The sequence below is a fragment of the Artibeus jamaicensis genome, unplaced genomic scaffold, assembly GCF_021234435.1.
Source record: "Artibeus jamaicensis isolate MK-2021 breed Jamaican fruit bat unplaced genomic scaffold, CSHL_Jam_final contig_475, whole genome shotgun sequence".
Lineage (NCBI taxonomy): Eukaryota > Metazoa > Chordata > Mammalia > Chiroptera > Phyllostomidae > Artibeus > Artibeus jamaicensis.
In genome coordinates this window covers 422,673-448,681 of record NW_026521852.1, presented here as the reverse complement: position 1 = coordinate 448,681, position 26,009 = coordinate 422,673, and the positions used below count along the sequence as shown (strand labels likewise).

At 46.6% G+C, this 26,009-nt stretch overlaps 1 protein-coding gene and 1 non-coding gene across 3 annotated transcripts; one reads left to right on the top strand and one right to left on the bottom strand.

The window, feature by feature from the left end:
- Positions 1-2,532: 2,532 nt before the first annotated feature.
- Positions 2,533-25,263, bottom strand: CD34 (CD34 molecule). Of its 2 annotated transcripts, none has more exons than XM_037156985.2 (8): positions 25,024-25,261; positions 15,186-15,377; positions 14,328-14,581; positions 13,261-13,341; positions 4,757-4,907; positions 4,456-4,508; positions 3,971-4,135; positions 2,533-3,165 (listed from the first exon to the last, which is right to left on the bottom strand). In XM_037156985.2, the coding sequence occupies exons 1-8, from the start codon at positions 25,100-25,102 to the stop codon at positions 2,980-2,982; spliced, it is 1,161 nt and encodes a 386-aa protein (XP_037012880.2). In that variant the 5' UTR covers positions 25,103-25,261; the 3' UTR covers positions 2,533-2,979. The 2 variants fall into 2 exon arrangements, with proteins under 2 accessions (XP_037012880.2, XP_037012881.2); XM_037156986.2 differs by lacking the exon at positions 2,533-3,165 and adding an exon at positions 3,172-3,306 and having other exon boundaries at positions 25,024-25,263.
- Positions 15,484-15,585, top strand: LOC119058035 (U6 spliceosomal RNA). The gene has a single exon (XR_005084184.1). It is a non-coding gene; the product is annotated as a U6 spliceosomal RNA (small nuclear RNA).
- Positions 25,264-26,009: the final 746 nt, after the last annotated feature.

The window sequence follows — 26,009 nt, the reverse complement described above, 5'->3', positions numbered from 1 at the left end:
TCCTCCAATGGTTTCCTGGTCTACTAATAAAATCCAAACTCCTTACCAAGGCCCAAAGGTCTAATGTAACTGGCCTGCGTCATTCACGCCCTCCCACGTTCTGATGCAGCTGCGATGGCCTTGTTGCCGCCTTCATTAGCGACACTTCTTGCACTTCAGGCTCTACATCACAGGGCTTCGAACTTGCTACTTCCTCACTTTATTTCAAGTGAGCTATGCTCTCCATTCCTACCTCCTTGAGAGTAACTACTATGTGTCAAATACCAATAGTTACTCTCAAAATTTTTTATATTTTTTGTAGCTCTTAATACTTGTATATTTACTTAGACAAATGTGTTGGTTGATTGTCTTTCTCTTCCACTAGAATTGTAAGCTCCGTGAGGATTTGTCCACTGCTCGTCCCCCACCTCTAGAACAGTGTGTGACCCACACTAGGTGTTCCCTCAGTCAGACTTGCTGAGTGGCTGAATACTGGCTGTGAACTCTTCAGATGGGGACTTAAGGAACAGGAACAGCATTCTGTCGCTGGCAGTTGCTTACCTGCCCTGGGTCTTTATGAAGAGGAATAGTGGGGTTGATCTACTTAAAGGGGATGGGACAGGGAAGACCCATTTATCCAGACCTAGAGGACATTCCTATTTATCCACTTAGATGAAAATACAGCAGGAGGTACTTCCAGGTATGCACTCCATAAATAACGATGCAGTAGGTACTCTGTAGTTAGTACACAGCACAGGTAGCTGAGCCTCCCAGCTGCCTGGCATCTTCAGCTTCTCCTTTGTCCCAAGGCCTCCGGTCCTGCCAGGCTGGCCAGGCCTGGAAGGCTGCACATTGATGAAATGTTCCAGAAGGGAAGCCCCCAAAGTATCTGCCCTCACTAGGCCCACATGATAAGTATCTGCCCTCACTAGCTTCATTACATCCAACTGGAGGAACCCGGAGGCCTGGCAGAAGCGTGGGGTGAAATAATGAAGGGAAAGCTTTGAATTCAGGACACCAGAATGCCAGGTGATCTGGGGAAGCCACATGCCCTCTATGGGCCTTATGTTGTCTTCACCTGTACTATAAGGGAGTTGAGTTACTGCATATTTGAAGTCCTCTCCAACACTGATTTTCTGAGTGTGCTTCACATATGAGATCGACTGGACTAGGCTGTTGGAGGGTGAGGTGGCAGGGGACAGAAACCAAACACGGAGGCAGCTGAGCCGAAGCTTAGCAGTAGGAGCCCAGCAGGGCCAGCAGGTGGAGCCATTGCTGCACCAGGATGCTTAGGCCCAAGGGGAAAGTTTGGAAAGCTTGTAAGACCCTTCAGTGCAAGCAGTCTGGCGGTGGGAGGGAACCAGCCTTCACCCTACCCCATCCCTTAAATACACGCGAGTGCACCCCTTCTTCCCAAACCTTGTGCACTCTAACAAACTCAGGATAAAACACCATTTAGGTGGCTGGGCCTGAGGCTGGAGGCCTTTCCAAGATCCAGGTGCCTTTTCTCCTCCTCTCCTGTTTCCTGGGAGCCTGTACGTGTACCCACCCCTTCACCCTGCCACCTCTAACTGGCCAGACGCTCATCTGGCCACTCTCCTGTCAGGATGTGTGACTAGACAGATGAAGGCCAACCTGACTCCTCTTTTCATGTTACCACCTTTCCCTTCTCCCAGGCCCACTCTGCCATTGCCTTCTGGGTAAGGCTGTAGATCTGCCCCCTCTTCCCCGGGGGAGGAACCTCTGGTGAGGGCAGTTGGAGAAAGCAAGGGGGGAGAGGAGGTGGGGCAGGGCTCAAGGGAAAGGTCTGGCTCTGGTCAGATAAGAATGGAAGGATCCTTTGTTCGGCCCCAACTGCCTCTGCCACTGTTGACACACTCGGGAGGGTTTCCTGAAGCTACTCAGTTGTGTCCGGCAGCTCAGCCTCCCCCACTTCCTACGGTCTGAGGTGGGGGTGGGACGTCTGGGCAAGGGAGGCGCTGGTGTGCCCACACAAGATTTCGCAGTTAGGCTGCTGTCTCGTGCTGATGGTGGAGACCACCCGTCCTGGAGTCCTGCACTGGCCGCCTACTCTCTACTGCAGAAGCTCCCCACGGTTCCATTCCACCCCCAGCTAGGGGCAGGGGAGTGTGGGATAAGAGAGGGTGCACAGGTGGGGCTCCTTTACATCGTTTTGCATATTTTGCATCCAGTCACCAAAACGCACCTCTTCTCAGAGAGGTATTCACGAAGAATGGTATGGCTCCTTCACCCTCAGCACGCCACTCCCCGTCCTGAAGGCCCCTGCTGCATTTGGGTCTGCCTTTCTGTGACTAAAGATGGCCGGCTTCCCTGTGAACCTTCCCGGTCTCCCCCCAGAGAGGGGAGTCGTTGGTAGGTTTACCCCCAGGGGTAGCACCCTGGCGGGTACCCGTGTTCCCTGAGATGGTCCTCGCTCTTCCCTGGCTGGGCCCTCCCTGCTGCACCACGGCACAGTCCAGTCAGAGCTGATGGAGACACAGACCACTCTGGCACTCAGCACACACCCAGCTGGATCACAGCCACAGAAGAAAATGTGTTTCACTATCACTTTAATTACATTATTTACACACCATTTTTTATTCAGAAAAAAATCCACCCAATCTTCCTATCTCTGGAAATTTCTATTTCCAACCGTCATTGAAATCAGGATCCCTGCTCACCCCTCTGGAAAAAGACAAAAACGAGGACCTGGGTCACCCGCAACAGAGGCGGCTTGTGGTGGGGGTGCTTTGGAAGACCAGAGTCTGGGTTCAGGAAGCTGAATGTATAAGGGGCAGGGTTACCTGCCTCTCCCCAAGGTGGAGAGAACCCCTCTCTGGTGCAGTGCAGGGCCCCAGGAATGGCCTTGGGGATGGGGGGATGTGCAGTGGCAAAGGATAGAAGGCAAGGGGTGGCACCTCCAGCAGGGAGGCCACCTGTGGCCAGATGCAGGGAGGGCCCCTTCCAGGACATTGCCCAGCTTTGTCCCACCCAGCCGAGTCACAATTCGGTATCAGCCACCATGTGTTGTCTCGCTGAATGGCCGTTTCTGGATGTGGCCTGGCCGGTCCCGTTCTCCTGAGCCCCTCGGTTGACACTGGCCTTTCCCTGAGCCTCAGGGGAGGCCCCAGGGCCTGAGCTATAGCCCTGGCCTCCACCGTTCTCCGTGTAATAAGGGTCTTCGCCCTAGACGGTATATAAATAAAGGAGCATTATCTGGTAAGCAGGGGAGTGAGACACTGGTGGGGGAAAAACAGGAGGAGGGGAGATGTAGCTGCATGTGCAGACAGACTCCTTCTTTCCGGAGAGCAGTCAGGGTTCCAGCTCCTAGAGGAGAAAGGACAGAGGCGAGGCACCACACCATGCCACTGCAGCTGAAAAGCCAGCTCCCGTCAGAAAACAGGCAGTCCCAGGGTGGACAACCTCCCCAGGCCAGAGACCGCAAGTCAAGCCCCAGCCTCATCCTTCCTTATCCAGAACACTTCAAACATTGGTTTTCCCTTCACATAGCCCCTTGTGAGCCAAGCAGTGCCCATGGCCGTTTAAAGCTGCAAATAAGTGGCTGCTTCAACAGCCTGTTCTGGTTGTACCCAGATGAACTAGCCCAGGGAAAATAATAACTTTGTGACATGAACTGTCTATTACCACAGTGAGGTGGGCCAGTCCCAGTTAGTGTCCCCTCTCTAATCTGCTGTACAAGGTGGGGCAAAGTAGGTTTACATTTGTGAGTACACAAACGCAGTTTATTTTTGTATTGTTATGTATTCACTGTTGTATTATTTTCCATACAAACAACGGTAAGCCTACTTTGCCCCACCCTGTATATTGTTTTGACTCATCCAAGGACATGGTACATGCACACATGCGTGTCTCTATGCAAAGGCACAGACAGCCTTTTCCGGGATTTCTCCTTCCCCAACATGACATTCCTGGACCTCCCCAGAAAACCACTCTCTTCCTCATTTCCTTTGGCCTGGGCCCCAGAACTAACCAGCCTTTCTCCCGTGGGGCTCCAACTGCGGCGGTTCATCAGGAAATAGCCAGTGGTACCCAAGACAGCCAGCAGGATCCCCGAGGTGACCAGAGCAATCAGGGTCTTTCGGGAGTGACTCTGGTGGCTCCCGACATTTTGTTCAGTGAAGTCTTGGATCCCCAGCTTGAAGAGAAGATGCAGAAAATACAACCGAGTCACTTGCAGAATGTGGGTCCTAGAAAGGAGTCCAACCCACACCAGACCTCTGTGTGTGACCAAACAATGAATAAACACAGGAAGACACCGACCTCAGGGATTTTCTAAAACAGGATTTAAGATTGACATCTCTAAATTAAGCTGCACTGTAAAATTCGGGTTCAAGCACAGAAAAGTAAAGACCGTTGGAGAAGGGATGGAGAGGAAGGAAGGGCAGGTCTGGAGAAGGTCATTATTTTCTCCCCTACTCCAGTGAGTACTCCGACCCCTCATCTGAGAGAACTTACCTTTCTCAGGTCAGACTGGTGATTTTTGAGAAGTTGGAGCTTGCTGAAAAGTTCTAGAATTAGAAAGAGGAGGTGCTGAATCTAGAAGCTGAACGAGCTCATCCTGCTCTATCCTCCTAAGCTGTTTCAGAAGATGCTCCTATGGCCAAATGGCTCATCTCAGGAGGGCCTCTCCCAAAGTCAGCCCAGCCCCTCTCCCCAGCACCTTCACTCTCTGTGCTAAGATGCCTGATTTCCACCCAGCATCCTCTACCCTCAGCCCCACTCCCTTCGTAGGCCCCAAGACAGATGTGCCCCTTACCTGTTCTGTTGGCCAAGACCAGCAGCAGACAGTGAGGCCTCACCTCCGACTGTGCAAGGAGCAAGGAGCATGCACCGGCCCCTGCCTCAGCCTGGTCCTTCCCACACAGGACTTGGATTAGTTCCTCTCCATTTTCCTTCTTAAAGTCCTCCTGGGAAGATAGAGAAAAATGACAAGCAAGAGATGTGTCTAGAGTCTCAAAAATGATTCTGGTTAAATCCTCTATAGAGAGGTTTCTTTTTTCTAAAATTTCAGCTGGAAAAAAAGCCACTGTCAACTATATGTATGCAAGCACACAATAAGAAAAAAAACACTTAAAAATTTCTCAGCACCAAACCATATATCCATGTTTGATGTAAGATGTAAGATTCCATGTAAGATGCCAGCGAACAACTTTATGAAATACTATACCATTTTATCTAAGGATTGTCTATGCCCCCATAGACTCCTCAAATTAAATTCAGAGAGATTACCAATAACAAAAAAGTATTACTAGTGCAATGCTGAGGAGAAAATGCTTTGTTTCTAGGCTACCACAGCCCCAGGTGTTAGGAGAAAAGCAAAGAGGTGAGGAGTGGAAACCAAATTTATGACTGTAGACTCCAAAGGATCCCGGGTCCGCCCCTTCCCTCTTACTCTCCAAGGGGTCTCACAAAAGTCATGGGTCAAATAGAAATGGTCTTTTTTCATAGTCTCCCATCCCCTTTTCCCATTGAAACCATTGCACCCATGCTGTTAGGGTTAATAGATCTTCCTCCAGGTTGCTGACTGTCCTATATTCAGGAACTGGGTCCTGCTTGGGAACTCAGACACAGAAGACAAACTCTAGTAACTCTTCAGCACTGGCTGTGCCCTTCCAACACCCTGCTCTCGAACCTTGCAGGATTTATTCCAGCAGCCTCCAATCACAGCTGCCTCCCCTGCACAGGCAAGGAACAGAAACCAACTCTCCCCTCTGTCCGGATGGCAGATGGTTGAGGAGGAAATGCCTGAACAGCTCTGACAACTTTCCCATTGGGGGAAAACTGCTGGGGCATGTGAGGGCCATCAGAACTGAGCCTCCGTGGAGGAGAAAGCTTCCTGTTTGCAGGCAGGACTGCTTCTGCGGCAAGGCCAAAGGGCCCTCCCAGCTTGGAACGCAGCCTGGGTATTTTCCTACCGCTGTGGCCCAAGGCAGGAAAACCCAGGCTCCTTTGCTCTTGCACACAGCAAGGTCAAGATTGGCCTCAGGCCCCTGGTTTCTTCCATCAGCTGGAATTGTAGGGAGCTGAGTGAAACTCACTGGGCTTGGGCGAGGCCACGAGAGCAGGGCTAGCTAACCTCCAAGTCACAGAGAGGTGAGTTCAACGGTAGTTTTGGAAGGCCGCCAGGAATTGAGGTCTCAGAGAAATGAATTCTCAGGCCACTGCTGCTTCACCCCTCAGGAAATGGATTAATTCTGCAGGTGTCCCTTATTAAGCCCTTGGATAGAGGCTCTGCTTCTGGAAAAATCTGGCTTTTAAAATGGCAGTTGCTGTAGGTATCTGGACTCCATACTGGATACAATCAGCACCCTCCTTCCTCTCTAGGCCTGTCTCCCTTCTGAGAGCTGCGCATGGCTTTCGCCTGAGCACTAGCCCGCCCTGGCACGTGCCTTCCGAGTGAAAAGGAGGGAAGTCCTGCCTGGATGACTGGGCTTCTGACATGTCTCTGATCAGAGTATGTCTCCTTCCTGAGAGAGGCGGAGGGGCAGGGCTCCTGTCCATCAAAACAAGCCGAACAAAAGGGCACCTTCCTCAGTTCACTGAGTCCTAAGAAGCTGCGCCTCAGTCAGAGTCAGCTGTCCTGCAGTGTATCAAGCCCTGAGTATAAGACACTGTGTGAAAACCTGTGTGTATGTCTCATGTTGTATGTGTGGGGAGGAGGGTGGCATGAAGTCTACACGCCCAAGCTCTCAGTTCGTGTGCATGGCAATGAAAGTAAGCAAAGTCTACTATGTTTCAGGTACTGTTTTAAGTGTTTTATACATATTCATTCATTTACATCTCACATAACCCTATGAGTGGGTACTATCACCTTCCCCATTTCATAGATGGAGAAGCTGAGGCACAAAGAGACTAAAAGTTCACAGAGCTAGTTTACCAAAGAAAGGTACAACTAAGATCTATGACATTGCTCTGACCAGGTGACTCAGTGGGTTAGTCATTGTCCTGCAAAGCAAAAGGTCGCCAATTCAGTTCCGGGTCAGGGCACATGCATGAGTCGCAAGTTTGGTCCCCCATCAGGGCACATAGGGGAGGCAACCGGTCATTGTTTCTCTTCCTTTATTTCTTCCTCCCTCCCCCTCTCTCTAAAAACAAAACAAGATGTTATGACATTCAAAGGAGGGTGAGCACCCAGCTGGTTTGGGGTTGTCAGAAACATCTCAATATAGGCCTTGAAGAAAGTATACAGGAGGGGCTGGTGGGGAAAGACCTTTGATTGGCGGCACCACCATGAGGAGGCACGAGCCTGTCCCAACCCCGGTCACAAGGGAAGAACACTGCCTTTTCCCTTGGATTCCCACCCCTCAAGAATCCACTCAAATCCCACCTCTTCCATGAAGCTGGTCCTACCCTCCCCACCATCAGAATGGGCATCAACCTTTGTTCTGCTCTTTAATAGATTCTTTGCACATCATGCAACTTGTCTGAGAATCAGGTTCCTTAAAACACTGAAGACTGAGCTGTTGAGGTGAGTCAGGTGTTGTGTGAAGAGTGCCTAAAAAGGTGTTTGAAACCCCACGGGCACTGGGAAAATGTCACTAAAAATAGTAATTATTATTACTGTTAATAATAGTAATCAATATTTTATATACTATAACATCTAGCATCCACATGTTGATGTTCAGTCCTATTCTGCCTTACCGTTATTGCCATTTCTCTCTGACTAGACTGTAAGACTCTTTAATGTTGACAGCAGGTGTGTATTACATCATTTGGAACCCAGACTCAACTAAGCATAGCACCAAATAAACAAAAGAACTCAGTGCATTGTTGTTCAACCTAACAGCCCAACTGGTTTGGCCTTCACATGGAGTCCCTCCGCTCTTTGCTTAGTTCTTGGACTAAATTCAAGGGAATAATAGCGGCCAGCCTCCCACTCTGGATTCCAGCAGCATCAGTGAATTGTGTTTGGGCCTGGGGAGGAGCAGGTGGATCCTGAACAAAGCACAATGCTTCTCCGGATGCTTGAAATAAACATCCTCCCCCAAGAGAGGCTGTGGGCAGACATCATGGGAGAGTGGGCAGGAGGAAGCCACAGCGTTGCTATTTTGCTCATGAGAATCAGGTTTGTGAGCCCCTAACTTTACCTGCTCACACAAGTTACTTTGCAAAAAGAATAACCACAATAATAAAACCATCCGACCTTTCTAGAGTAACACCTTCAAACTTTGCAAAGACTCTTAACATGTTGAAGAAGCATGTTAAGCATTAAAATGGGGAGAGGACAGTTATTTTTCTAAGGTATTTCCCAATGCTGAGTCTCTCAATCTCTCTCTCTCTCTCCCTCCCACCCTCCCTCTCTCTGTTTAAATAACTTTATCTACTTTGGTGTGAGTTTGACATCTGACAGCATGGGTTCAAATAGGTTCTAACCTAATTAAAGGACCTGCTAAAAGTTCCATAACAAGTGGGCAGTAGACCAAGGGCGAGAAGTTAGGCTGTCTCCAGATTTCAGGCTCTTTTCAAGCCATATGCTGTCTTCACCAGTCCTCCATCTGTAAGCTATTTTTTCTGCATGAAAAAAAAACTGACATTTAGTGCTTGGGCATAGGGCAAGGAAGGCATGGGCTGGGGGCTATGATGTGGGGGCTGGAGGCGGTCTGCCTCAGATGAAGCCAATGTGACAGAATAAGGGTGATGTGAGCTGGCCAAATAAATAAAAGCCTCTGCGTATAAACAAATGTGACTCTTAAGAAAGGTAGTTCTAAAAACCATGTTGGTGGGTAAAGGACTTAAATGGACATTTCTCCAATTAGGTATACAAATGGCCAATAAACACACGAAAAGATGTTGGACATCTTTAATCATTAAGAAATGCCAACCAAAACTGCAATCAGATATCACTTCATGCCCATTAGGGTGGCTACTATAAAAAGAAAAAACAGAAAATAACAAGGGTGTGAAGCAATGGGAACCCTTTTGCACTGTTGATGGGAATGTAAAATGGTGCAGCTATTATAAAAAATATGATTATCTTATGACCCAGCAATTCCATTTCTGGGTATATAACCAAAAGAAATGAAATCAGGGCATTGAAGAGATATTCGTGAACTCATGTTCATAACAGCATTATTCAAGATAGCCAAAATGTGGAAGCAACCCAAGTGTCCATCAGTGGATGAATGGGTAAACAAAATGTAGCATATACATGCAATGGAAAATTACTCAGTCTTAAAAAGGAAGGAAATTCTTACACATGTTACAACATGGATGAAACTTGAGGGCATTATGCTAATTGACACAAGCCAGTCATAAAAAGATAAATACTGTATGGTTCAATGCATGGGACATTCCTGGAGTACTCAAATTCATAGTGACAGAAAGTAGAATAGTTGTTGTCAGGGGCTACGAGGGGGGGAGAATGGGAAATTGTTTAATGGGTGTAGAGTTTTAGTTTTTGAAGATGAAAAGAGTTCTGAAGACTGGCTTTCAACAATGGGGATCTACTTAACACTACTGAACTCTACATTTAAAAATGGTTAAGTATATGTATTTTAATGCCATTAAATATTTTTTTTCAGTAGATTTCTTTGGACAAATGGGCATGCCATAAGAGAAAAAAGTAACCTCACAATTTAGAAACAATTTGAGAAGCCACAACCACAAAGACTTAATTAACCTGATGTGGCAGCGGAGAAAATCAAAGTCAGAATTGGAGTGACATGTTCTGCTCATGAGGGTTCGGAGACAGGGTACCAGGTGCCTGAGAAGACTGTGGGATTTCCTTACCTCTCCCTGGATGATATAGGTGATGTCTGCCTAGAGATGAAGGATGGGGAGCAAGTGAAGATGGAGTGAAGTGACTGGAGTACAATGCCTACAGAATGCAGGTATGGAAGACAGGTCTAAAGAGTCCACATAGCGAGAGCTAACATGTTGGATACTCAGTGTACCAGTGCAGAATGAGTGTCTGGTTAGCTGAGAATGCACTGAAATACATGACTATTTATCTTCTGGGAATATAGATGCATGCCAACATTACGTAAGTGCTCCGGACATGATGTTAGGGGAATCCAAACCCTCATGCTTCTCATTAGGCTGTGAGTAGGGCCTAAGTTTCCCACAGTTAGAATCAGTACATTAATGCCTCTGACACCAAAAGTACCAATGCAACCTAAGGAAAATTCATGCTGCACCACTCAACCTTTGGAGCAGACCGATCATCAGACAATCACATAGGACTTGAGAAAAAGAAACCTGGGACACCATCGGGAGCTGTGGCCAAAAAGTCTAGGCCAAGGATGGCTGACTAAGGAAGAATGACCTTGCAGAGTCATAGGAGGCACTGCTGCTTGGGGTCTGGGCAAGAGGGGACCTCAAGAAGAAAAGGGGATCAATAGCAGTGGAACAGCCAGGGAAACAATAGCACTACATAGGTGCTACCATAGAGTTGATTCATTGCAGGCAGAGCAGAAGCCTTCTTTATGTTAGGGGAGCTGTTCTCTTTCTACATTCACACTCCCAATGTAGATCTCTCATATCTCCCCTGAGTCTCAGAGCAGAGGGCAGACCCTCTCAGCTGTGCCACAAAATAGATTAGACAGTAAAGACCACAGGGTGAAAGAGGCCAATAGCAACATAAGATGAGTTATTTCTAGAGTAGCGGTAAGTTTCTGGGATTTGCCTTGTATGATGATCTTGGTTAAATGTGAACTGTGAAGAGCAATGGCCAGACACCTAGAAGGCTGTGCAACTAGCTCTAATTCTTTGGTGCAAAGAATGAGCATCCTGGCAGAGACCCATGTAACACACAGGAAAAAAAGTGCTCAACCAAGATGATAGAGAAAAGAGAGACACAGAGATTTTTCTCCCTTACCTATAATTAGCAAAGTGCTTGGCATTAAAAAATGAGTAGGGTTGAAAGTCAGCATCAGACACACATGGAATATTACTTGTGCATTTTATGTTCACATATAAGTTAACTATTTTGCAAATTGTACTTATTTGTTCCATTGTGTGAACTCAGGTCTTCACAACTTTTGTTTTTAAAAGTCCTAAGTTAAGTAGTTATCTTAGGAATAATTTTAAAAGATCTGTGAATCAGAGTCCCTCAGCTGATAATCACAGGTAGACATCAGTAGTCAGAATGGACAAAATAAGTAACTTAGTGCACTCTACAAAACAGTTTCTCCCAGCCCTTTTCCAGTCTACGCATGTCACTTATCACATACATGGCTCCCTTGAACGAATTCTCAACTTGTAGGAAAATGGTTTTTTTTTATTGTGAATAAATACCATTCTCCCTGCCATTCTATCCTTCATCCAGAGCCTTATTACAGTCAGGAAACTAGATTTACTGAAACAAAGCAAGGAGGTCTGTCATTATCATTAAAAATTAACACCATGCTGATGGTCTTCCCAATGCAATAAGACGTGAAACTGAAACAAGAGGCATAACTACCAAAAAGGGGGAGAAAAACAATATCTTGTACCTTAAACACAAAAAAGAATCAACTAAAAAGCTCCTGGAATTATTAATAAGCAAGTAAAACAAAATGACTGACCTCAAGATAAATATTCAAAACTCAGTTATGTTTTTAATATACCAGCAATAATCAATTGGAAAACATGATGAAAAGTATATATTATAAATATATATTAAGAAATCTATAAAACACTTAAAAATTTTAAAAACTAAAAAATCAATATGCTGAACAATACAAGAGAAGACCAGGAAAAAAATGAAGAAATTTTAGACCAGTTTCAATGAAAATTTTAATGTTTTTTAAAAATCTTGACAAGATGTTCCTAAAGTTTTCTAAAAGCATAGAGATAAAAAATACTTTTCACTTTTTATAGTGTAGTGAGCAAAGAGCTGCCTGGCTAGATATTAAAAGTATTGTAATGTAAAAGTACAATCATTTTTAAACATTTAAAATAGGCTTAGTATTTTGGGTTTCTTTGGACACGCTCCCAGAAATGGAATCACTGGGTCATAAGGCGTTCCATTTTTAATGTTTTGAGTTATCTCCCTGCTGCTTTCCACAGTGGCTGCTCCAATGTGCGTCCCCACCCCCAGTGCAAAAGTGTTCCATTTAAGCACCCCCATGTTCACTGCAGCAGCATCTGCAATTGCCGAAATGAGGAAGCAGCCCAAGTGTCCGTCACTAGATGAGTAGAGAAAACAACTATGGGACATTTCCACAATGGAATACTACTCGGACATAAAAAAGAAGAAAATTATACTCTTTCTGACAGTATGGATGGACCTGGAGAACATTATGCTAAGTGAAATAGGCCAGTTAGAGAAAGACAAATACCATATCATTTCACTCCTCCATGGAATCTAATAAACACACTGAACTAACAAGGAAAACACAGACAGACTCCTAGATGGAGAGCGGATGACAGCTAGTGGGGTTGGGGGAGCTTAGCGGGTGGAGGGATTGAGCAAAAAGGAAAAAGGACTCATGGACACAGACAGCAGTGTGGTGATTGATGGGGGAAGAGCATATAAGGGGGATAGACGATAATGGGAAAAAACATAATAAAATAAATTAAAAAGCAAAATCTTAACATTTTTTACATATTAATTACATTTTATTGATTATACTATTATAGTTGCCCCAGTTTTCCCCCATCCACCCAATACCCTTACTCCATCAGGCAATTCCCACAGCACTGTTCATGTGCATGGGTCATGCATGTAAGTTCTTTGGCTACTCCATTTTCTATACTGTACTTTACATCCTCATGGCTATTCTGTAACTACCTGTTTGTACTTCTTTTTTTAAATAGGCAAAAAAAGATGAACTGAACAAGTAAACTATGTCAAGAATATATCCTGTGAAATGTCAGAACAATATAAGCTAAAACAAGCATCCTGTCAACACGGAAAGAAATAATGTTAGGAAAAATGGTTAAGTGGAAAATAGAGCTTTACAGAAAAAAATTCTATAAGGATTAAAGTTATATGTAAATAAATATAATAAAGGAATTAATATTTTAGGTGACTTATATTTCATGAAGGACTTTCTTAGCATAAAAACAAACTGGAATATGACTATGTATGTTAAATGTATTACTGAGATAAGAAGTGACTACTAAATTTAAATAAAATTGTCTTTGCCTTCTTTGTCCACCAGATGGGGCCTCTGACACCCTAAACCCAAAGCTGGGTGTTTTAAGTAGTCTGACTCTGCTAAGCTCCCCGCCCCCCAACAAAATTAGTTGGAAATGGCTTAAGGAGGTTGCAGAGGGGATTGTGGGAGGAGAGGGACGGGCAAGGAATGGGAGTGGGGTGGGGGGTGTTTGACTTACACAGCTGGAGGTCTCATTCAGTTCCAGGCAGATAGCTTGGGTCAATTTCACTTCTTTGACTCCAGAACATTTGATTTCTCCCTGTATTAAAACACAAGCAAAATAAATAAGCCAGCATTTCTGGGTCTCATTTGTTCCCCACCTCTTTTCCAGTGTGATTTCTGTGAAGTTCGTTCTCAAGAGATTTTAGAGAAAAGGAAACTTTTTAATTTGTTAGGGGACTAGCGTTTTATAATAGCCATGCGCTCTTCCTCCACCTTACCTTCTATCCCCAGGAGATAATTAAAACCTTTGTTACTAGCCCGGGCTTGCAGGCAAGTAGCTATTTGCAGACTTGGTAAACATTGGCATGGGTGGTGCACAGATGGTAGAAGACAGAATCTTATCCCATTGGGGCTGCTTTTCATCCAGTGAATTATTTACTTGCAGTACCAACATCCATGCAGGCAAACAGATAATGGGGTGGCTGGGCAGATACAGGGGACCTTCATTTTCCTCCTGGCCCCTAGAACTCTACAGATTCCTTTTCTGGCTCCTTTAAAAAATGGAAACCAGGATGGCCCCTAAATGCTTGCTCCCAGGTTCCACAGGAGCTCACTATTCCTAGTCTATTTAGTTCCTCTCTGCCCGTATATGCCTGGCACAACCACCAGACCCTCTCACACAGAGGAAATGGTATTTGTCCTAGACATTTTGGGAAAAACAGCCCCATTAAATGGAAGATGGTTTCCAGATATGGCCAAAGGGGAATGGTACCCTGGTCAAAGTTCAGATCAGGAGGTACTAGAAAAAAATCACTGAGGATTGGATGGATCTCAGAGAATTCCCTTTATTCTCTATTCCCTGGAAATGCAATTTCCATGGCATAGGTCAGCCTCGCCACCTTACTCCATCCCTCCGTTCTCTTTTTTACCCCTTCCAGCAATATTTAAGCTGCATGTTTTTTTGTGCTGATTCTTAACTACTTAAACCTCATTAATTGGGATGAGGAAAAGTTAAGGAAGCAGAAAGCTTGTATACATATGAAGTGAAGGGGCAATCTGCCGTTTTTGGCCTAATTCACCCACCTTGATGGTACTTGGGGTAGGAGAAAATGATGTATAAGGTTTAGTGGGAAATGTCACAGGACTGGTGCTACTGTATGGGGGGTCTGAAATATTTCCATGTGACATGCTGGGCTCCAAGGTCATTGCTGAAGTTGAAAGGTTGGCTGGGGTGGAAGACACTGTGATGATTAAAGAGGTCTGTGTCTGGACAGAGGAGTTCGTGGTTCCAAGAACTGGGGTGGTCCCAGAGGTAGATGTGAAGTTGACTGTAGTCTCTGAAAAAGACCAAAACACCAGTGTGCATTTGGGCACATTTGCATAAACACACACGCACACATATCTCAGTTCACTGTCGTGAGTGAAGACTTTATAGACAATGACATAGGCATGGACTTCAACCCCGAAAAGGGAATTTTGGGATCTAAGTGTTACCAAACTCATTTCAAACCAGCTGTTGGAACCAGAGCCTTCATCTGGAATGTACTAGAGATGCCCTCGGGATTCTGAAACTTAACTGGATGCTGGTCCACCCTACAGAAGTCAAAGACCCCCAATATGAATCTGTACATACCTTCACTTAGAAGAGATGAGAGATCTAAGGAGTTCTCATCTAACCCTTATTGTATCATTAAGCTGAACTCATTACTGATCAAGATCAGCTGCCAAGGCATTGGCCTGAGAAAACTGTCTCTGTGGGAAGAATTATCTAGAACTTACTTCAAGGAACCCTAAACATGATGCCCTAGCCATTACTACATGGGACTTTTATGTTTCTATCTATGGGGGCGGGCAGGGAAGGAAGGGTGGCCTGCCAATATCCTGATGCTTTACCCAGGCACCAGCAGCACCCTTTGGGGGCCCAAGACAACCCCTTTTTACCTGAGATGGCTGCTGTGGTCCCACCGCTGTCCTGAGAGACAGTGTACAAGGTGGTATTTTTTTCAAAAGTAGTTGGTGTTATGACTTCCTGGTTGTTCCTGGACACATTTACAGGAGCAACTGACGGTATTTGTGAAGTAGGTGGCTCTGTGGCAATTGTCGTCGAGTTATCTGTATTTGTGAATCCAGAGGCTGTGGGGAAACAAGAGGAAAAGTCAGAACCTAAATGGTCCTTGAGATTCATGGCATCACCTAATTCAATTTCTTGACTTCAAGTAGAATCCATCTAGAAGATCTTGCACTCACTTCAGCAGCACAAATGTAAAAATTGAAACGACAGAGATTAGCACGGCCCTTGCACAAGGAGGACACAGAAATTGGTGAAGCGTCAGAACATCTCCTGTCTCCTGGCAAGGTGACAGCAACAAGAACATCCTCCTGGACAGGCAATGACCGTAACCTCCCACTACTAGATTTTTCTTAAGGAAATGGGTAAGGAAAAGCTTGTGTGCACCAAGTGTCTTGGGTGGTGTTATCTACCAATAAAGGAGGATTATCTACAGGAGGGAGAAGTTGTAAGCAACTAAATAAATTACAGCAGGATAAACAGCATGTGCACCTAAGATGCCATAATCATTACAAAGAAAAAATTATGGAAAAATCTATAGCAGCATGAGTATGTGAGCCTTTGTTCACAACATGTTAAGTAAAATATTAAAATACCAAATTATGCCTGGAACAACATGGTGAAGATCTAAATGTACCTCTTTTGCCTTTTTAATGTATCCTCCCTTTTTGTCACTGTCCATGCACCATGTTAATTTTTGGAGTAATCACTAGGTTCACACCATTCTGTTTGCAATCCCCTTAAAAATCTTTCATTCTTCCTAGGTTTTCTCATTCCCAAACTCCCCTCATTCTTTCCTGACTGGCCTTTAAACCTATTCTGCTTTCCTCTGGCTGAAGAACTGCAGCAAGCAACCCCAAGGTTTCTTTCAGGAAGTGCCGCCCTAGAAATCCAGCTGATGAACTAGAGAACATCAGGCCCAGTTTCTCATCAGATGCATTAAGAGGAGAAAGAGCTAAATGTTGGCTCTGCCAGTAACTCTGCAATTGTGTGTGTGTGTGTGTGTCTGTTTATGAATCTCTAAAATGAGGGGTTTTCTTTGTGTAGATTCATGGGATAATCAATGAGATAAATGCTAAATTGCTATAATATAGGTGTCCCTGGATCTAGTTGTTCTTGGCAGATCTTGACGAGGGACCTTGACCTTCCATGTTTCCTGGGGTACCCTGCAGCACCATCCTTAGACCCAGAGAGGAGAACTTCTCTGACTGGACCCTGATCTTGGGAGCCCACACTCTGTTCCTCCTCCCACCCACCCTTCCCCAAACCACAAGGAGTCCATGGCGCCAACGGGGAGCTGTCCTCTCTTCCAGACCATATGCCGGGGACCAGGAGGCCTGGAACGTCTCGCTCACTTGAGGACCCGCATGGGCCTTTTCCCCCAGCCCATCCCTCTGAGGGTGAACTGTAGTACCAGAGAGTATACCAGGGTTGTGAGAGTCTCCATTCAGACCTGGCCTTTCAGGTGGCTCTGAAGACATGGTTTTCAAGGTCTGAGAATAGAACATATTCTATCTACCAGTTAACTGGCCTGATTTATAATTTTGAAGTATTTAGACATACAGTATGTGGGCCTCCACTGTCCCCTTGGCTTGAATCCTATAAATGTCAGCGGTGGACTTGGTACCCACAGCTCACACTCAGCCGTACCAGCCTCAAGAGAAAGCTCTTGAGGATCCCTAAAGCTTGTCTCTACATTTCCTGACTGAGAGCAAGGTGTTTATTTTTCAGAGGTTTCCAGGTAAAGAGCAGTGTACAATGACACCTACCCTCTCCCTCAGCAACAAGAGGGGAGTGAGTCTTCAGTTTCAGAGCAGTTAACCTGGGCCAAGAACGTCTCCCCTAGGTGGTAACAAGGCTCACTGCCCCATATATGCCCGCAACCTGCTGCAAGACTGACATTAAGGGTGAGGACAACAATCCGTGTTAGTATTATGTGGCAGGTGAGCAGGAGGACAAGTGATATTGCTATCTCCACGTTAGAGAGGAGAGCCTGAATCACCAGGGTTTGGGCAGAGCGGGAAGGCCATAGTTCACGTGGGGAGGGGCAATAGGGCCACAGCGGGTTAGCTGACTCTTAAGTAGAGGGTCAGGGAGTCTAAACTGCTAAGGGCCAGTATGCATCCTCCACACTCTGAAGACAAATGGGGATACTCTTGTCTGCCTTAGGCAGGGGGTAAATTTAACAAAATAAGATAGATGGGGAAGGAAGCACATTCTGTCTTCTGCCCTTAAATAGGGCCCTCTCGGCAATCTGACCTGAAGGTTTGGATTCCCTGTAGGGGGCAGGTGGTAGGAACTGAGCTGAAGGGTCATCCTCTCAAGGTACCATTCCAAGGCACCACTGGAACTCCCTCTTGATATTATCCTTCCTGCCCACCCTTTCCTCTTCTTCCCCTTAATACATCAATTCCTGGGAATCCCATCTGGCCCAGCCTGGCCCAGCCCTTTTCTCTTCCCAAAGGAAGCTGGGCCTCGCTGACGTGATGTCATGCTTTTGAACCCCCTCCCCCAGGGCCTCCTTCACCCAGACAACGAGTTTTGAACTTTTCCAGATGTGGAGAGAGACCTACTGCTAGTTCTGAGGACAGAGGTGCCTGTGCCAGATGAGTGAAGCAACCCTGGGCCCAGGCCAGGTACCAACCCACTAGGGTCAGGCTCCCAGCTGCAGCAGCCTCCTCCCACCCACCGTCCAGCCAAGCACTGAGGAACTTGTAGCAGGGTCCATCTGCAAATGACAAGGGGACCCCAACCTCAGACCCATGTCCCTGGGCTTAGGGTGAGTAAGGAAGCTTCTGAGACTAGAGAAACTGGAAGGGGAGTGTGGGGGAGCAGGCAAGGCTGAGTGCAGGGCATGGGAAAGCTGGGGTAGGGATAGAAGACACTATTACAGGGCCCTGGGAGACAGTCCTGGCCTAGCTGTGCAATATGGGGACTGTCAGTGAGGAGTCTCTTAGTTTCACAGCCGCTAGGGCCCCCTTTAAAGAGTCCGTTTCCATGGAGAGACTGAGGTCTTGAAGAAACAACCTTTATTACGAATCAAGATGGGCCACAGACGTCTTCTTAATACTACTTCCCACACACATCCGTGGCATTCAATGTTCAAACCTGACCTTTATTTTTTAAAACTTCTGATCCCCTACTCTGCAGGGCAGGAGCAGTAACCCCCAGTCAGATTCTAAAACGTGACTGATGACACCTGCACTCCATTCCATTCTAGACCGAAGGCAGAGCTCTTACACTAAACGCAGCAGACCACATGATAGTATAACTTAAAACAGAAGGAAAGGTTCTCTCTCTTGTTTTCTTTTCATTCCATCTGTATTAACTGTGTCTCCCTAAGAACCCAATTTAACTCTAGGTACCCAATTTTATCTCAACTCTTGAACTTGGAGCAAGGGGAGAAGACAAGGTCTCCAGAAGTTAGCAAAATGAGGATCCTAAGAAGCCAGAATAGATGCCGCACAATTTATGCGGTAAAAGTCTTCCATTTAACTTGCAGGTGCTTCTGCAGAGGCAATCATTCTTGCTTTACACATAGTGCTATCAAGCTTGGTTATCTGATATACTAGCTGAAGCTCAAAATTAGAAAGAGTCTCTTAGGAACAAATAAGAAGGAAAAGCAGCAGCTAAAAATGAAGGAACAGAAACAAATGAAAAACATACATGAGTATCAAAACCCACACAAGTCTGGAATCATTTATGGTAGGAATAAACAAATATGTACACCTCGGTAAGTATTCCAGTGTCGCAATGACCAAATTATTTTCATGATACATCTGATTCACAAAGGTTAAAGTCCTCTTTTTGGGTGGGGGGGTTACACTTAAGGAAGCAGAGGCTCATTAAACACATTCTTATAAGATTTCTAACTACAACTAGCACATTGAAGATACTGCTACTCTTTGAAGTGGGGGTGGAGGGAGGTTGCAAATCCTCAGCAATGCAGAAAAGTCTGCTACCTGAATAACTCCATTTCTGTACTTTCAGAGACTGGATTTTCCTGTAGTTGGTCTTGCTTTTCATAGACCCTCAGTTTTATCTTTTTCACTGGTGTTGTTTTCTGATCTCCTAGCCAGCCAGCCCCATTCTACCTACACTTTTTAATGCTAGCACTCAGCCCGAGAGGAGTTTCTTGGAGGAATTCCTGGCTGTCTTAGCCCAGAGAGGTACAGCACTAGGAAGAAGAAACGTCCCCTGGGATCCCCGGCCCGTGCAGCGCCTGGAAGCAAGAGCCAGGCTCTGCTGTTTGGCCAGGACGGAGCGAAGGGCTCTTTCCCTACCACGCTCTAGCAACACGGCCTGGGGAGTCCACTTCCACTGTTCAAACCTCACCTGTAAAACAGGGATAGAAATAGTCCCCACTTCCTAGTTGTTTTGAGTAATAAAAAAGATAAGGGGTGTAAAGCAGTCTGTCTGGTAAACACTCAAGAAATAGCGGTTATCTGTAGTGCAGGCCCCTTTCCATCTGCTTCCCCAAGAACTTAAGACATGTCCCTGCAACACTTATCTAGCACAAATCATGCATGCTGCTTCCTGCGTGTAGAGCTTGTCACTTCAGTTCCATTATAAATTTCTCCAGTGCCACAATCATCTCTTCCACTCATTTGTTTTACTCAGGGCGCTGAGCACGGTCCTCTGACTTCAGAATAAATGCTTGGATTGAGTGGCGACTGCATCAGGCGCATTCACACCAACCACCTTGAGGTAGAGGGGTCTCACCACTCGAGGCTGTCTTTTAAGAGGAAATTTATTAAAATAGGGAGTGTCCATGGGAAGATAACCAGAATTAGGAGAGTTCCAGGAACCAAGTCATACGGTAGAGAGCCTTAGTGTTGTTTCGTCTAGATCAGGGGTCGGCAGCTACAGATGGTGAACCAAACCCCACCTGCGGGCTCTTTATTGTACAGATGGTGAACCAAACCCCACCTGCGGGCTCTTTATTGTAGGGCCAGTGAACTAAAAATGGCTTTTATATGTCGAGGGTGTTGCAACATAAAATAAAGCAGCATATGTATCAGAGACGACTCTGTCTTGAGAGTCTAAAGTATTTACTATCTGGCCCTTTACGGTAAAAGTTTGCTGACAACTGATCTAGAAAAGAAGAATTTGGGGAGGGAGAATAAATAACGTGTTCAAGGTACATTTCACTTGTGTATTCATTCTTATTTTCATAAGTACCAGTGATGTGCAAAGGACCACGCTCAGTGTAGTGGGAAGTACAAACTGAGAGAACATGCCTTCCTATTATTAGGTGTGTCATTAGAATATAAATATATCCCTCTCCTCAACCTGGCCAGGTTGCTCAGTTGGTTGGAGTGCCATCTGGTAGAACAAAAGGTTGGGGTTCAATTCCTGTTCAGTGCACATCCCTAGGTTGTGGGTTCAATCCCTGGTTTGGGTGCATACAGAAGATAACTGATCAATGTTTCTCTCACATAGATGCTTCTCCTTCTCTCTTTCTCTCTCCCTTTCTCTCTCTCTCAAATCAATAAACATATCCTAGAGTGAGGATTAAATAAATGGACAAATTCCATCCTCAAGGAGTTTATAATCTAGAGCAGTGACTAGAAGGTTCCTTAAGGATTATCATGAAGAAAGATAAGAACAATTCTGTGAATTAACAGAAAGAACAGAATTGGAATTAATGACTACAAATTATAGAAAAGCTTATTTTACTGCAGGGCAAAGAAAAGCTTAAAATAATGGGTAGTTTTTAAAAAATGGAATGAACTACGCTGGGAGATAGTGAGCCGCCATCTTTCCTGGGAGCATCCAGGAAGCATCTTCGTTGCAGGTCTCTGGGAGTTTGAGCCTCGTTGAATTAGAACAAAGAACTGGGCTGTTGCCTTCCTGTGTGTCAGAGGTTAAGCTGAAGTGTGAGCGTAAACCAACTGTCTGTGGCCTGAATGTGCCCAGTGTACTTAGACTTCTTCCCTTTACTATTCGAATGGTGTGTTTTGGACCCCACCCACTTACTATGGAACCCCAATATCCTGAGTTTTCTCTGGGGCCTGCATTTCTCCCAGTCACCCCTTCCTCTACTTTTCTGGTTGCCCCTGACTCCTGGATGGAGCTCTGGGCCTCCCCATCCTCAGGCTGCAGCAGTTCTTCCTCAAAGTCCTCGTGGGCTAGCCAACCACCCATTTTTTTTTTATCCTCCCAGGGCACTGCTAGCACAGGGCTAGTAGGTGCTTACTGAAGGTTTGAGAGCCTGAAGCCAGATCACACAGCACAGGCCAGAAAAGATGACATAATTTTGGAGTCCTAGACACTACTATGTTAAACATCCATTCCATAAGGACTTTCTCCTAGCCAGGTCTTTTTCCACCTTCCACTCACCACTGTCCCTCAGCTGTTCCAGAAGCCCCCCTTCCTCTATCTTCTTGGGCTCTGGAGTCCTTCAGCCTTGGCCTCTTGCGCCCATCAAAGACAAAGTTCCATTTTTAGCATGCTCAGCAATTCAACCTCTTGTTGAATGGCACATCCAAAGTTTGTCCAGGGGTCTAGGTTTTCTCATCGAAAGACTATTTAAGGAATTTTCTTAAACATAGTAACTGGCTACCTAGAGATGCTGCCCCACTGGGAGGCATCAGTTATGGGTTCTTTAGGGATCCCCCACTCCAAATCAATAAAGTACAGCCTTTCTAATTAGGCCAGAAGAAGTCTTCCTTTCTTTACACCTGAAGGGGAGTGGTTCATTCCCAGGTGGGCTCTGGCTGCAGGTCCTGGGATACCTCCCTACTGGTCTGTCTTTCCTCCTCCCTAGATGCACACATCCTTCTCTTTAGGAAAGTCAGGGCGCTTGGGACTAAAAGTCGTAGATAATGTGTTTTTATTTCTTTGCTGAGGAGGGAAGAAAATGTTCTCATTAGAGAAGTCAAAGCCCAGAAAAATATGGAAATTCTGTCCTGGCGACTCTGAGCATTTTCTTCCGGAAGGTGGTGTTTTTGTTCTGTTTCCATACCTTCACATTTTCGGTTCTCCGCACTCGGGCCATTTAGTTAGATCAGGCAAAGTCAATGAGAGAGGGAGGCCCAGGCACCCCGAGGGTGGAGCTCGGTCACCATCCAGCCCTGAAAGTCAGCCCAGGCTTGTCTGCCCAGGGTCTAAAGGAAATCAGGCAGTGAGACCATACGAAGTGGAATTTGTTCCTCCCTTTTATTTGTTTTTGTAAGATGGCGCAGGAGTTTATCTGCTGCAGTTTGGCACGCTTTGCCCTGAGCATTCGAAGACAAAGACTCGGGGGATGAAGATGAGGACAAGTGAATGGGGTTCCCGGGAGGTGGAGCCAATAGGATAATAAAAAGACACCCGGTGGCTCCTTTTATCAGTCAAAGGGGAATGCTGCTGAAGACTTGCACTTGCAAAAATTGTGCCAACAGGGTTGGCCCTATAAGCCAGAGGACAGGGGGCCTCTGAGTTAGTCAGAGGTCCCCAAGGCTGCTCCTCCTTAGTCGCCATGTGGCAGAGATTCAAAGGGTGGAGTCCTCTCTCCTCTGGAAAATATCTGATAAAATTCTTTTTCCTTTTCTTTTTTCCCCTCTTACATGTAGCCCCAGACAGGATATGGGTGTGGGGTCTGCATGCACAAAAGGTCCAAAAGGAAGAAGAGGAATGTGAAGGGGTGGGATTGGGGGTGTCACTGGGGATCAGAAGGATGGGCCATGGAGGGCCTGGAGGAAACCTTCAGTATGACACATGAGGTTCCTTAATGACCTCAGAGTCTCCTCTTCCCAGCTGATGGCCTCTTATTGTCCTCCCGGTTCTGGTCACCACCCGGAGCCACCCCACTGCCAACTAGAAGAGTCTACGTTTGGTGGGCGGCTTTGCCCCTCCCCATGCCAACTTCTCACAGGGACAGAAAAAAAGAACTTCCCAGAACAAAGCTCTGTGTCCGGTTAAGTGACAAGAAAAACCACAGAACCCCTTTCTGCCCTAAATTTCACAGTAATAACAGCACGGGATTTCTGCGATGTCCCTTCATTAACGTTTCAAGGCACAGTCACTCATTTCATTTACTCCACAATATATCCCATGACAGAAAAAGACTGCTGGTATTGAAAAAACACACACCCTAGAACATTCTCAAGGAAGGCATAGAGCTGACAAACTAGACCACACAGTCTGGCAAGATTAAGTAAGAATAGGGCCCCATCCCTCCCTCACTCCCCCACTCCCCGTTGAGATACTGAAATTCTCAACATATCAACCTGAGTTTGTGAAGAGGTTAAGTTGTTCCCCCCACCCCCACTGCTGCAGGGAGGCCCAGACCAGCCAGCTGAGGAAATAAGGAAAGGGTGGGCCTCGCTGGGCCCAGGACCAGGTCACCATCCCAAGCTGTGTAGTCAAAGCAGAGAGAAGCATCTGATCGACATCAGAGCCTCTGATCAACTCACCCCTCTTACGTGGGTGCGGTCTAGCACCCAGGGCAGTTCCCCTTTCTAGGGCTTTGACACCTCAGCGACAACTTTTTCCCTGCCCCAAAGGGCAAGTCTGGAGCTGCCAAACAGGCCAAGCCAGAGCCCAGCTTAGAGCTCTCCAACTGGGTGGACCCAAAGAGGGGCAGCAGTGGGGGGAGGGTGAGAGCAAAGAGGCCTAGCTTGCTGGCCCACACTTCTCCCTCGGCCCCTGCTGGGTGGCCCTTCAGTAAGAGAAGGGAATTGGGAGCCCTAGAGGGCTGGAAGCAGAATTTTGAACAAAAGAGAGAACAACTTTCAATGTTTAAAAAGTTCCAAGTGCAATGAAATGAGTTTGAGGATGTTGTCCCAAATGAAAGTAATAAGGAATAAATATTGATTGAGTGCCTTTTTTTTTCCTAAACCAAAATGAGAGCAAGAACTTAAGAAGTTAAGATCCTTGTGGATGAGGAGGAGCATCCACTATTCTTCTGACCTGTCCACTACTTCTAGAACTTGGAGGGGGCAGGGAAAGAAAACCCCCAAACCTAAGGATCTTGAGTTGGCGCCAGGTAGAGGAGTTGGGGTGGGAGAAGGAGCCGGCGCAGAGAGCAAACTCCATCCTCCACCACCTTCTCTCCAGTGGAAGGGGTGTGGGTGTCGGAAGAGCGAGTAGTGACTTAGCTTTGTGATACTAAATGTAAAGATTTTTGCACGGATTGTTCTCCATTCCAAACTTCCCCGTTCACCTAACTCAGCCTGCCTCCTGGGCCTCGTCCCAGTTTGGCTTTGCTCCCTTTCCTTAAATGTCCAACTCTGGCTTCCCCCATCGGGGTGGTCTGTGGACGCCTGGCCCCCTTCCCCACAACGCCCCGGTTTTCTGAATCAACCACCAGCCAAAAAACTTTGCTGCTTCTCTCCACCCGTCTCCAACTTCGCGCTCCGCTCCTTTGGTAACACGGAGAGACACGGGCACCTTCTAAGTGCTTTATATTAGAGACAAACTCGGGCGAGTCGCATTGTGCGACTCCGGAACGCCTAGGGCTAGCAGCGGGTTAATACCTGGGTTAGTCGGCTTACGCCCGTCGTCGCCTTCTCTTTCCCTCCCACCCCCGCCGATTCACAGGTGAGAGGCCAAGCCATTCACACCGGGCCTCGTCCCACCAAAGCCTGGAGCAGTCATGGGCGTGGGAGCGTGGGTTGAGCCAGGGGTCCCTTTCCTCGGTGTAGCTGGCTGAGCTCGCTCGGCCTCCGGAGGAGCTTCGACCCTCCCGGCCCAGCTCCAAGAGCCGCGCGCGCGGCGTGTACTCACGCAGCAGACTCAGCAGGCAGAGCGCAGTCCAGCCCCGCGGCATCCCGCGTTCCGCGCGCGTGTTCCTGCGGCCCAGCATCCTTCCCGCGCCGCTCCAGAGAGATGCACAGAGCCCAAGACGCTGCTCGCTCGGTCGGGTACCCTCTGCTCCCGCCCCTCCGCCTGGGATCGGGGTGGGCGATTCTTGCTTTTCCCCTCCCCTCCCTCTTTAGTCCTGGCAAGGCCGGCCCCTCTCCTTGGCTGCCACTACGTGAGCTTCCCTGCTCAGTCCCAAAGGCGGAGGACATTGGGAGGGACGCTAGGGTTGCCGCCTTCGAGGCCAAAAAAGGTGGAGGGTTGTGGGGGCCCCAGATGCCTTGTTCAACTTTATGTAGAGGCCCCATCTTACTTTTTCAAGCGCAACATCCACTTAACTTTTAACCCCTTTGCGTCAGCCTTGCAGGTTGCCAGGGCAGGGCCCATTTATATATATATATATATTTTTTTCTTTCTTTATTTTAAAGTTCTAAGCTGGGAACAGTCTTGCAGAAGGAATCTGCTGTGAAGACATGAGTTTACAAGTGTGAACATTTTGCTAATCAGGTAAAACATAACGCGCGTCCAGTCCGATGCATTTAATGATAGTCATCTGGAGACTGTGCAGTATGGTAATGAAGCATAATGAGTGAGAAGGACACATAAATGACTGTAATTACACATTTTTTCCATCCACACTATCCTTGTCAATTTTTCTTTTCAATTTTTTTCCTGCAAGGTCTATTTGTGTTCATTTAAAGGGTTTTCCTGAGACCAGCCCTATTTCCCCACATGGTTACATTCTAATTGTCACCATCTTTATGAAACTAAGGACTCCCTTAGCACCTACGTGCTTTTCTCCAGGCATCCTCTGCCCAGCCCTGGGTCCCGACTCTAGGGACTTCATCCTGCTCTCCCATCAGAAATAGGACTTTGTCTGACTCCCTCCTCTACTACCTGGTTGATCTTGG

Coding starts and splice junctions, on each gene's coding strand:
- CD34 (XM_037156985.2), bottom strand. CDS start 25,102: ATGCTGGGCCGCAGGAACACGCGCGCGGAACGCGGGATGCCGCGGGGC. Junction 4,509..4,756: donor GGTCTTGGCCAACAGAACAG/GTAAGGGGCACA, acceptor TTCTAATTCTAG/AACTTTTCAGCAAGCTCCAA. Junction 4,136..4,455: donor ACCAGTCTGACCTGAGAAAG/GTAAGTTCTCTC, acceptor CTTCTCTTCAAG/CTGGGGATCCAAGACTTCAC.